Source organism: Sturnira hondurensis, unplaced genomic scaffold (genome assembly GCF_014824575.4).
Source record: "Sturnira hondurensis isolate 20B ecotype Veracruz unplaced genomic scaffold, ASM1482457v3 Scaffold0008860, whole genome shotgun sequence".
NCBI classification, from domain to species: Eukaryota; Metazoa; Chordata; class Mammalia; order Chiroptera; family Phyllostomidae; genus Sturnira; species Sturnira hondurensis.
The window spans coordinates 2,050,169-2,063,857 of record NW_028081491.1 but is presented as its reverse complement, the minus strand read 5'-3'; the positions used below and the strand labels follow the sequence as shown (position 1 = coordinate 2,063,857).

The 13,689-nt window shown below is 36.6% G+C and overlaps 1 protein-coding gene across 2 annotated transcripts in view; it reads right to left on the bottom strand.

Moving 5' to 3' along the window:
* FANCC (FA complementation group C) overlaps positions 1-13,689 on the bottom strand; it is a 196,985-nt gene that overhangs the window by 77,816 nt on the left and 105,480 nt on the right. The window contains exon 6 of one of the 2 annotated variants that reach the window (XM_037056212.1): positions 8,708-8,872. The exons of the other annotated variant lie outside the window; for it this stretch is intronic. Within the exon in view, the coding sequence (XP_036912107.1) occupies positions 8,708-8,872 (165 nt within the window). The remainder of the gene's footprint in view (positions 1-8,707; positions 8,873-13,689) is intronic. 2 annotated transcript variants of the gene reach the window in all.

Here is a 13,689-nt window from a genome sequence, read left to right as displayed (position 1 = left end):
CCAGGAAACTCATACAGTCCCAAAGTTGAAACCAAGGAAGAACACACCAAGGCACATCATAATTACATTACCCAACATGAAAGATAAGGAAAGAATCTTAAAAGCAAGAAGAGAAAAGGAGAGAGCTACCTACAAAGGAGTTCCCATTAGACTCTCAGCTGATTTCTCAAAAGAAACCTTGCAGGCAAGAAGGAGCTGGAAAGAACATTCCAAGTCATGAAAGGCAAGAACCTACATCCAATATTACTCTGTCCAGCCCTGGCTGGTGTAGCTCAGTGGATTGAGCACAGGCCTGAAAAGCAAAGGGTCACCAGTCCAATTCCCAGTCAGGGCACATGCCTGGGTTGCAGGCCAGGTCCCCAATAGGGGACACATGAGAGGCAATCACACATTGATGTTTCTCTCCCACTTTCTCCTCCCCTCCCTCCTCTAAAGTAAATAAATAAAATGTTTTTAAAAATATTACTCCACCAGCAAAGCTATCACTTAGAATTGAAGGGCAGATAAAGTGCTTCCCAGATAATGTCAAGTTAAAGGAGTTCATCATCACCAAGCTCTTATTATATGAAATGTTAAAGGGCTTATCTAAGAAAAATAAGATGGCCAAAACTATGAACAGTAAAATGACAACAAAATAACAACTACCAACAACTGAATGTAAAAAAAAAACCAACTCCAAAACTAAGCAAACTAGAACAGGAACAGAGTCACAGGAATGGAGATCACATGGAGGGTTATCAACAGGGGAGTGGGAGGAGGAGAGGGGGGGAAAGGTACAGAGAATAAGTAGCATAAATGATAGTTAGAAAATAGACAGGGGGAGGTATAGAATAGTGTAGAAAATGTAGAAGCCAAAGAACTTATATGTAAGACCCATGGACATGAACTAAAGAAGGGGAATGCGGGTGGGAGAAGGTATACAGGGTGGAGGGGAATAAAGGGGGGAAAATGGGATAATTGTGATAGCATAATCAGTAAAATGTATTTAAAAAATTAAAAAAGGAAAAACAGAGAGAAAGTGCAAATGAAAGTATAAATACAAGAGGATACATTACAACTGATACCACACAAATACAAATGATCCTAAAGAAATTACAATGAAAAATTATACACCAAACAAACTGGACAACCAAGAAGAAATGAGTAAGTTCATAGAAACATGCAACCTACCAAGACTGAATAATGAAGAAAAAGAAAATCTGAACAAACTGTTTACTAGCAAGGAGATTGAAACACTAATCAAAAACTCCCAACAAAAACGTCCAGCCAGATGATTTCACTGGTGAATTCTCCCACATTTTGAAAGGAAATTTGTAAAACCAACCTTCCTCAGTCTTCCAAAAACAGAGGACACTTCCAAACTCATTTTACAAAAGGGCATCACGACCAGAATGTGAAAACTAGATAGGACCCTAGAGGAAAGATAATTACAGGTCCATGTCCCTGATAAATATTGATGCAAAAATTCCCAACAAAATATTAGCAAACCAAATCTAACAATTGATTAAAAGAATCACACACCATGACTATAATATTGTGATTTACAATAATAATAAAAATATATTTGGTCTTCAATGCTGTTCCTGGCACATCACCTCTAAAACCCTTGGAATTTTCTAAGTGATGGGAGCTGTCAAAGCAGCTCTTGTTATGTCAATGAGGTGACTTCTGGATTTCACCTAGCGGTGTGGGCTGGTTGTCATGAGAACCAACTATGTGACTAGAGGGTCTGAACTTTCAGTCCTATCCCCCCTGATTTCCAGGAGGGAGGATAGGCAAGAGGTTGAATCAATTATCAATGGCCACAGATTTAAATCACTTATGCCTATTAATGAAGCACCAGCAAAAATCCAAAAGGACGAGGTTCAGAGAGCTTCTGGGTTGGTGAAACCTTGGAGATTTGGGGAGAATACCATACCTGGAGAGGTGCCTGAAAGCTCTGTACTGTTTCCCCATGTATCTCTTCCATGTGACTGTTCCTGGGGTATATCCTTTTATAATAAATGGGTAAACTCTGAAGTAATACATTTCTCTATGTTGTATGAACCATTGTAGCAAATTAACCAAACACAAAGTGGGGTTGTACAAATCTCTGATTTATACTCAGTCAGAAGCATAAGTAACCATCTAGACCTATGACTGGAATCCTGAGTTGTAGGGAGTCACTGGAACCTCCAATTTATATTCATTTGGTCAGAAGTACAGATAATAATCTGGGCTTACAATTGGAATCTGAAGTGGAGGGCAGTCTTGCAGGACTGAGCCATTTACCTGTGGAATCTGATGCTAACTCCATGTGGATGGTGTCATACTAAATTGAATTCTTGGGTATTTCAGATACTGGGTATCTGAAAATTGCTTGATGTGAGGGAGCCTACATGTACACAAACACAAACTGGGTCCAGTAACCTAATTTAATAACCAATTGGGATTTATTCCTAACATACAAGGATGGTTCAACACCTGCAAATCAATCAATATGATACACACTAACAAAACGAAGGATAAGCCCTAGCCAGGTGGCTCAGTTGGTTGAAGTCTCATTCTATACACCAAGAGGTTGCAGGTTCAATCCCCAGTCAGGGCACATACCTAGGCTGCAGGTTCAATACCTGGTCAGGGAGCCTACGAGAAGCAACCAATTGATGTTTCTCTCTCACATCAATGTTTCTCTCCCCATCCCCTTTCCTTTCTCTAAAATCAACAAAAACACATTCTTGGGTGAGGACTTTTTAAAAAAGGATAAGAAAGTCACATCTTTTCAACAGAAGCAGCAAAAAAGCATTGAACAAAATTCCACATCAATTCATGATGAAAATTCTCAGCCAAGTGGGTCTAGAGCAAATGTACTTCAACATAATAAAGGCCATATATGACAGCTGACATCAAAGTCAATGGTGAAAACGGAAAGCTTTTCTTCAAAGATCAGGAACAAAGCACAGATGCTCACTCTCACTACTGTTATTCATCATAGTACTGGAAGTCCTAACTGGAGCAATTAGGTAGGAGAACTAAAAGTCATTCAGTTGTGAAAGGGAGGAGTAAAACTGTAGATGACAGGATTATTATATATGTAAACACTGAAGACTCCACCAAAAATCTGTTACAACTAATAAAAAAATTTAGTAAAGTTGTGGGATAGAAAATCAATACACAAAAATTAGTTGTGCTTTTATACATTAAGAATAAACTATCTGAAAAATAAATGAACAAAAATTCCATTCACAATTTCATCAAAAAGAATAATATACCTAGGAATAGATTTAACCGTGGAGGTAAATGATCTGTCCACTGAAAACTATGACACTGATGAAAAAAATTGATAAAGACACAAATAGAGAGATGGAAAGACAGACCACATTCATGTACTGGAAAAACTAATGTTGTAAAATGTCCATACTACCCAAAGCAATCTACAGATTCAATGCAATTCCTACCAAACTTCTAACTTCATTTTTCACAGAAACAGAAAAAAATAACTGTAAAGTTAGTATGGAACTATAAGAAAGACCCCAAAAGCCAAAGCAATCTTGAGGAAAAAAAACAAAGCTACAGGCAGATACTTCCTGACTTCAAATTATATTATAAACCTATAGTTATCAAACCTGATGGGACTGGCATAAAAACATACACATATATCAATGGAACAGAACAGAGAGCCCAGAAATAAACTTATGTATAAATGGTTAATTAAATTACAAAAGAAAGCCTATATTATCTTATGGGAAAAAGATAGTTGCTTCAATAAATAGTATTGACAAAACTGAACACCCCCATGCAAAATAAAAATAGAGCCCTACCTTAAACCACACACAAAAATCAACTCCAAATGGATTAAAGAACTGATTGTAAGGCCTGAAACCATAAGACTCCTAGAAGAAAATATAGGGAGTAATCTCCTTCACATTGGTCCTAGTAATGATTTTTTTGATTTCACACCAAATGCAAAGGCAATAAAAGCAAAAATAAACAAGTAAAACTACATCAGACTACTGGAAAAAATATATGCACAGCAAAAAGTGTCTACACCATCAACAAAATAAGGCAACTTATGGAATAAAAAAAAATAATTGCAAATTATATAGAGTCTGACAATGTGTTAATATTCAAATATATCAAGAACTAGTAACTCAACTAAAAAAAAAACCAATTTTTTCTTTAAATGGGCAGAGTAACTGAATAGACATTTCTCCAAAGAAAACACCCAAATAAATGCCCAACAGGTATATGAAACGTGCTGAACATAACTTATCACTATAGAAATGCAATCACCTCATACCTTTTAGATGATTATTGATAACTATCATGAAAAAGACAAGAAATAACAAATGTTGGGGAGAATGTGGGGAAAAGCAAATCGTTGTGCACAGTTGCTGGGAATGTATATTGGTGCAGCTATTATGGAAAAAAGTATGGAGGTTTCTCAAAAATTAAAAACAGAACTACCATATGATACAAAAACCCCACTTCTGGGTAAATATATTCAAAGGAAATGACAATAAGATATTAAAAATATATCTGCACTCCACATTTATTGCATCATTTTTCACAATAGTCAAGATATGGAAACAACCTAAGTTTGGATGAATGACTGGTTAAGAAGATGTGAGATACACACACATACTCACACGCACTCACACACACACAATAGACTACTATTCAGACACATGAAAGAAGAAATCTGCTCATTTGTGATAACACGGATAGACCTTGAGGGCAATATGCTAAGTGAAACAAGGCAGACACAGAAACAAAAATACTGTATGATTACCACTTTAGGTGGACTCTAAAAAAGTTGAATTCATAAAAACAGAGATTAGAATGATGGTTAACAAGGACAAGGGGGTGGGAAAATGAAGAGATGTTGGTCAAAGAGTATGCAAACTTCCACTGTAAGATAATAAGTTCAGGGGGTCTAATGTACAGCATGGTGATTATAGTTAATGATAATGTGTTATACATTTGAAAGTCACTAGGAGAGTAGAACTTAGATGTTCTCACCACAAAAACGAAATGGTAATTATGTGACATTAAGGAGGTATTAGCTAATCTATGGTAGTAGTCATTTTGTACTATAAAAGTGTATCAAATTAAGTCATTGTAAATCTTAAACTTATACAATGTTATATGCCAATTACATCTCAATAAAGCTGAAAAAATAAGATGTAAAAAATAAATTAAAATTCTGACATTTTCTCTTGTTTCTACATGAAAACACAATGTGGAGGATACTTTGTTACCAGTCTTTTTTGCAATAATATTTAAAAATTTTTGAAGAATTTAAAAATTTTATCCAGATTATTTTAGGTATATACAAGGTATGTCCAGAAGGTATCCAGCCATGTAATATGAAAATCACAGACATTTACTGCAGAAGATACAAGATATGAGAAACAATAAACATAGGAAAATGACACCTCAGTCCCCTTCAAAGTAGGCACCTTGGAACCTCGCAATTCTCCTAATCACCATCAGCTGCCCCATTGTATTTTCCTGGATCTCATAAATGGTCTCAAACCTCTCCCCTTTCAAAGGTGATTCAGGCTTTGGGAAAAGCCAGAAGTTGCAGGGTGCCAAATCTGGGCTGTAGTGGGTCTGAGTCACCCGGGTGATTTGATGTTTCACCAAAAAACTCTACAAGAGACGTGACGCATGAGCAGGTGTATTGTCCTGATGAAGCTGCCACTCACCAATTGCCCTTAGCTGGGGGCCTCTGAATCACCTGAATAGTGTCTGCAGAGGGACAGTCAAGCTTAATACAAAATTTGATGCAGATTCTTTGCTCTGCTTGCTCAGTCATATTGAATGTGTCTGCCACACAAGTACACATGCTCGCTCAACATTGTCTATTGCCCCCACTGACTAGTACAGTGAATTTAACATTGATCACACATGTACATTCCAGGCCACTGTCCTTGGTTGCCAGGTTATATCAATGTCACACAAACCATTCTCGTTATATTAACAACGGCTAGACTTTTCCTGTACCAACCACATATTTATATGTTTATTCATACATAAATTTTTATATGGATATATGAAACACTTAAAAATTTTAAAAGAATTTAGTATTTTATTCAGATAAAATTTATATTTTCTACAGTTAAGGAGTCAGTGGCTTTACAAAAGAGAATTAAAAGATTTACTTTCTCATCTCACAGATGTTTCATTGGGAAAAGTTGAAACCATCATGTATCAGATTTCTCTGGCTCATGAGTAGGAAATGTCTACTGTAAAGGAAGTGGGCTAAACTCTAAATGAAAAGCAATATGAGGAAAGTAATTTTCCCCTTGGCTTTACAGATATTAATAATTTGCCTTATTGTATCTTATTCAATAGAATGTTTTCAATTACTATTATAGTGCTACTTAATTATAGCAACAATCTGAGACCAATCATTCAATCTAAACAAAAAGGATTTAAATACTTCAAATGTATTTGTGATGAATTAGTATTTCATCAACAGAACTGTACTTCTGACTGAAAATGTAATTTCTAGATATGGCTGGACTAATTGTGTTACTTAAATTCATCTGGATCAAGTAAGGATGGAAGTTCTTTTAGGTGAACTTGAAGATACACACATGTGATACAGAAAGACTTAAGTTTTGAATAACTATTTTGAATGGCACGGTTTTTCTTAGAACAGCTGGGCTGATGTTTGCATTGTAGCACAGAAGCAACAATGGAAATGCTGCTGTACTTAGCACAGACTGAAGCAGAGATGGTGGTCACTGTATCCTTAATGACTATATACTCCCAGTGAAAACAATGCCAGTTTCACATCGAAATGTGCTTGACAAAACAGTATAAAATATTAGTTCTATTAAGTTTTATTTTTGAGAATACTTTTTATTAAAAAATTCCGTGTGGTAAAACAGTGCACATAGAACTGTTACATAACAAAAAAGGAATGACGTTGTCTGAAGGGAAAGCACCTGTGCAACTGTTTGAGCTGCGAGAACAACTGGCCACTTTTTAAAATGGAAACCTAATAAAATGACTGGCAGGAAACGATGATACTCAGACTTGAGTATCTGACTCATATTTGCTCAAAAATTAATGAAGTGACCTTAGTACTTCAAGTACAACAATGGGCAGTATTTGAAACCAATAATAAATTTGAATTCTTAAGTAGAAAGTAGAATCTTAAAAAACTTGTTTTCACCAACATGAGCTTAACAGCTTCCCAATACTTAATTTAAACACGACACTACTGATAAAGTTGGTGTTGAAAGGAATTAATGAATGTTAGTTTTGTTACTATAAAATAAAGTACTATGTCAATGATTGGAAGATCTGCATAACGACAAATCAGTATTTTCCAAAAGAACCATGAAGAGGGCTACAAAGTCCTGCTTGGACAAAAGACCCATTAAAAGTGCAAGATACACCGGTAAGTTTTAATGTATCAGTATGAAAAGCTCACTGATGTAATTTCATATTCTACATCACAACTAATTTTTAAAACACCACGGTTTTCAAAATTTGGTGAGGTATGCAAAAAGAATACCCACAATTATCTGCAATGGCTATTAAAAATAGTCCTGCCTTTTCCATGTACATATTTGTGTAAGGCTAGATTTTCTTCATATACTTCAACCATGACAACATATCACACCAGACTGAATACAGAAACATGTATGAGAACCGGCTATCTTCTTTTAAGTCAGACAATAAAACAGATTTACAAAAAATGTAAAAAAACCCGCCACTCTTGTTAAACAACCTTTTGCTTGGAAAAGATCATAGTTTTTCATAAAAATATGCCATTATTTTTAAAAGAAGTAAAATATTTTTATTTCTTTGTTGGAAGTTTCTGATTACTGCTTCAATTCATTAGTCATCAGTCAATTCAGGTTTTCTGATTCTTCCTGATTGTTTTGGAAGATTGTATATTTCTATGAATTTATCTATGTCACTCAGGTTGTCCAATTCCTTGACATATAATTCAAGTATTTCATACAATGTTCATAGCATTTCCTTACAATCCCTTGTATTTCTGTGATATCTAGTGTCCATCAGTAGATAAGTGGATAAAAAAAGCTGTGATACATTTATACAATGGAATACTATATATACAGCAGTAAAAAAGAAACCCTTAGCTTTTATGACAGCATGTATGCATCTAAAGAATATTATTCTAAGTGAAATTAATCCAGAGAGTGAAAGACAAATACCACATGATCTCAATTATATGTGGAATCTAAGGAACAAAATAAACTAACGAACAAAATAGAAACAGAAGCACAGTTACATGGAACAGACTGACAGCTGCAGGAGGGGAGGGAGCAGAGAACTGGATGAAAGAAGGCGAAGGGATCAGCTAAAGAACATACGTCCATGACTCATGAGCATGGACAGTGATGAGGAGGTTGGGGAGGGGGTTGCCTGAAGGGGGGGAGAGGGGACCGATGGAAGTGGGCAAAGGGAGAAATAGTGGAGACACCTCTAGTAGCATAAACAATAAAATACAATAAAACATAAAGTAAAATATTTTAAAAACTTATGTTTTAACTTCAAATACGATAAATATTGACAGATATCACCCACATGTTTAAAAAGCTCATTGGGATCCTCAATAATTTTAAGAGCATAAAGTGGGTAATGAGATGAAAACATCTGAAAACTGAATTTCCAACATACTGAAATTTTCTAAGAAAAGGAAAAACACAGTTGGGTGATAGGATAAGTGGATATCACTTACAGCAAAAAGGCCTCATTCACAGCATCAAAGAACTCAGGCCCGAGCATTTCCTGAGGTTCATTTCCATGGTAGGTGAGCAGGGCTTCCACCAGTGGTTCAAAATCCGGCAGAGTAACAAGTGGGACACAAACTCGTGATAGGGACCTTACTCGTTCAGGAGCAATTCTATAGAATAAATAAAATAAGAAATAATTTTCCAATATTAGAGCTACATGTAACAAAAAACATAAAATCTTCGTGCTGAAAAGGCTGATGACAGGCCATTTGCTCTGCCCCTCACATAACAAGGACCATCTTAACACCATCTATGAAGACTCTTCTTTTACTCAGTTCTCTGGAAAGCAGCCCTCCAACGGGAGGCCCCATTTTAACATCCTTCATTCTCAGGACTTTGGCATAACTCACTATGGGCATCTCCAACTTGTACAGACCGTTGAGTCAGCTCTGACTCCTGGCAACCCTATGACTGCGAAATGTCCACAATGTCTTGTCCTCATATATGCTTAATATGATTTCCTTAAACAGCTGGCAATCACTTCCTGTCAGCTTGTATTTAAGAGTAAGGTACTCAAAAGCTAGTAGGAGTTCTATGTGCCTGGGTGGGGCAAGTTGACTGTGATCTTCACCACAAGGCAGCAATTTTTAGACTTTGGTTTTTGGTTTCAGAACATTGTCAAACTCTTAAAAATTACTAAGACCACCAAAGAGTTTTGTTTCTGAGGTTATAACAATTGATACTTACCATGTTTGAAGTTAAAACAGAGACCAGAAAATATTTAAAAGGCAAAGATTTATTCATTCTGAAGAGAAACCAAAGTATATTAAAAATATTTAATTCATTAAAAATAACAATAAACTCATTAGACACTAACATGAAATAAATTTTTTGATGAATGATAATTATATTTTACAAAACAAAAAAGTATTCAGTGAGAAGAGTGAGGTTCTTTTACCTGTTTGCAAATCTCTTTACTATGTGGCCTGCATTTACTTCTGAATTTACTGTGTCGTAATGTTTTTTATTTGAAAGTACATAAAAGGAGTCTAGCCCCATACCAATAGCTAGTTCATTTTTAACATATATTTTATTGATTATGCTATTCCAGTTGTCCCCATTTTTCCCCCTTGGCATCCCTCTGACCAATATCCCTTTCCATCTAGCAATCCCCCTACTTAGTTCATGTCCACAGGTCATGAGTATAAATTCTTGGCTTCTCCATTTCCTACACTATTCTTACCCTCCCCCTGTCTATTTTGTACCTACCAATCATGCTTCTTATTCCCTGAACCTTTCCCCCCACTCTCCCTCTACCTCTCCCAGTGATGACTGTCCAAATGACATCGGTTTCTATGATTTCTGTTCCTGTTCAGCTTGTTTGCTTAGTTTTTTGTTTTTAGATTCAGTTTTTGATAGTTGTGAATTTGTTGCCATTTTAATGTTCATAGTTTTGACCTCTTTTTCTTAAATAAGTCCCTTTGACATTTCATGTACAATGGCCTGGTGATGATGAACTCCTTTAGTTTAGCTTTACCTTGTCTGGGAAGTGCTTTACCTGCCCTTCAATTCTAAATGAGTAAAATAACCTTGGTCGTAGGTCTTTGCTTTTCATCACTTTGAATATTTCTTGCCTGCAAAGTTTCTTTTGAGAAATTAGCCGACAGTCTTTTGGGAACTCCGTTGTAGGTAACTACCTGCTTCTCTCTACCTGTTTGTAAGATTTTCTCTTTAACTTTAATCTTAGGCATTTTAATTATGATGTAGCTTGGAGTGGGCCTCTTTGGGTCCAACTCATAGGGGACACCCTGTGCTTTCTGGACTTGTATGTCTATTTCCTTTGACAAATTAGGGAAGTTTTCTTCCATTATTTTTCAAGTAAGTTTCCCATTTCTTGTTCTTGTCCTTTGGGCATCCCTATGATTTGGATGTTAGTATGTTTGGAGATGTTCCACAGGCTTCTTATACAGACTTCTTCGTAGTTTTAAAAATTTTATATTTCTTCTTGCTCTTGTGGTTGAATGCTTATTTCTTCCTTATGTTTGAAATCATTGATTTGAATCCCAAGTTTCTCCCCTTCACTGTTGTTTCTTATAGATTTTTATTTAATGTAGAGTAATTTCCTTTCTTCCTTTATGTTTTTGCTGTACTCAAAGAGTTGTTTCAGCATCCTGACCACCAGTGTTTAGAACTCTTCATCGTGTATGTTGGCTATCTCCATTTCGCTAATTCTTCTTCTGAGGTATTGTTCTGTTCTTTCATTAGGGCCATATTTTTTGTCTCCTCAATTTAGCAGACCGCCTGTGTTTGTTTGTTTATTAAGCAGAGCTGCTCTGACTTCATCTTAGTAGCACAGCCTTCTGTAGAAAAGGCACCTATAAATTGTGTGGGGTGGAGCCTCTGCCAGGGTGGGGCAACCTGCTTTACTGATTCGTGGCTATGTGGCAAAGGGGCTTGGAGAGGGAATAGTGCTGCTGCCTGGCTTCTGGACTTTTGCCCAGCACCGGCCCTGTCTCCAGTCACTTCACCCACTCTCTGTATGTGACTGGCGCCCTTCCAGCTGTTGCCCTGGTGTTGAATCCCAGAGGGGATAGGTTTTGTAAGTTCTAAGATCATAAGGGCCCTTTAGGCAGAGCCTCCTGAAACTCTGGCAGTTTCTTCCACTGCCCCAAACTCCACTGGGAGTTATAGCCTGAAGTTATGGGGATTTATCTTCCCAGCACTGGAATCCTGGGCTATGTGGTCTTGCCTAGGGCTATAATTGCTTGCTCCCAAGGTATCCCTCCTAATTTTTATCCACTACATGTGAATACGGGGCTTCCTGTTCCACTGCTGCCTCTCCGTGCCACATTGGGTCTCTTTGCCTCGCCACCTGTCTCCGTTTCTCCCTCCTCCTAGCCATCTGGATGAACGTGGCTTCTTTAAATCCTTGGTTGTCTGACTTCCATACAGTTCTATTTTCTGACAGTTGTGGGTGTTACTTGTTCTGAGGTTTACTTTTAATTCTCTCTGTGGTTGTGTGAGGAGGTGAAGTGTATCTACCTATACCTCCATCTTGACTGGAAGTCTCCCAAGTACTTTAAAAAGGCAGAAATATTTTAATAGTTTCTTAATATAATTTTGTATATCTCCCCTTGGCTTCTACACCATAACTCCTCAATATTGCCCAGCCTGGTTCCTGTGAACCTGTCTAACAATGCAGGTACAGCTGCATGTCATGGGTCTAGGGGGTTACCTTGATTACAGCTGAAATTACCACAATTTAATGGCCAACTCTTCCCCTGAAAGATGTAAATCTTCAAATAGTCACAGAATTCTACAATAGTTACACTAGACAGATTCTGTCAGTAAAATTTTTGTCATGGTGAAGTGGTACTTCCTACTACATCTTCCCTGACATCCCTTTTGATTTCTTGTACAAAAATGGAAAACAAATTTCTTACTTTCTATTTCTTTGTCATTTTGTACTATATATACCCTAGGAAAACTATTTGTGTCAATCTTTGAAGTCATTATTTGCTATTCAGTGTCTCTCCTAGTCAGCCTATTTATTGAATTTTCTTTTCCTGAAGCCCTGTCTTAAAAAAAAAAGCATTACTATTTCAAGGATTTAATGTTTTCTCTTATTATTGTTAGAACAATTTACTATTCCTTTACAAAAATCCAATTTTTTTATCCTAGGGAGTCCATTTAATTGATGTATTTACATCTTCTGTTTGTTACATTTGGATCACATATCCTTACAGAGTTGGTTTTCCATGACTTGTTTCGTCTATTTGCTCTTTGTGGAATTTGGGATTCCACGTTAGCCTCTCCGTGAATGCTCTGCTTAATGTAACCAGTCTCCAGTACCTGGGGGAAGCTCAAGAAGTAGTGCTGGGTAGAGTTGTCAATAAATTGCATTCTGAGCATAAGAGCACCCCCTGCAAACATCTGGAAATTGATAGCCCTTTGGTGCTTGCTCCTCCAAAGTGTCCTCCCTCCTTCTTGTTAGAAACAGAATATCTCTGTTGTCTCTTGTTTGGGGACAGTGGATAAGGAGAAAAAGTGTATGAAGGCCTACCAAGCCGGCTGCAATTACTGTAGTCCAATAACCCATCATCTTGCTGGCCAACAGGTACCCTCCTACTCATTTAATTCACCCCCAAGGTAACTTTTATCCTTTGCACTAGTCATCTTGTGCAAGTTTTTTGGACTGTGATTTTTTTTTTGAAAGGAAATTTTTTTGGGGAAGGAAATTGTTGTTCAAGTACAGTTGTCTCCATGGACTGTGATACTTTCCATAAAAAATATCCTATCACCTACCATTTTAAGCCTCTCTTATAACTTGTGGGCCATTAAAAGTGGCTCCCCCAACCCCAGCCCATTTTACAGTATTACATATTTGTTAAAACTCCCTCTCATTTCTAGGAGTCAGGAGTATTATGTGAATATACGAATGTTCACCTGCTTAGTCCATCACTTGGTTTATTTCCTTACATTTTCATCTTATTCTCTTCTGATTAGATTATGAGTTGCTATTCCTCATAGGTCTTGCAGTTTAGTCTTCAGGTTCTTTCCAAGTACTCACATCAAAACTCCTCAGAGTACGGGTCCTTTAAATCAGTAGTATTAGTACCCCGGGGGTGAGGAGAACAAATCTGCTTGTTTACATTTTTCTAGCAGATTTCTATGAACACTAAAGTTTGGGAAATGCTGCTCTATACTACCTTAGTAGCAGTCCCCAGAACTAGATATTAATTTCTAGTAATAATCTGAATATTTAAGGGGATATGATAGAATTATATTTAAGGTTTATATTTTTATTAATGAATTCCTATAAATTATTGGTTTGGCTGTATTATTTCCTTGATAATAAACAGTAAAGATCTCTTAATTTTTTGTCAAATTACACACTAATTTTCTTATGTATGAACAGCCTGTCTTTTCCCCTCAAATATTCACCTTTTCTAAAATTCACTTCTTGCTCTTTACCACTTTCTTATTG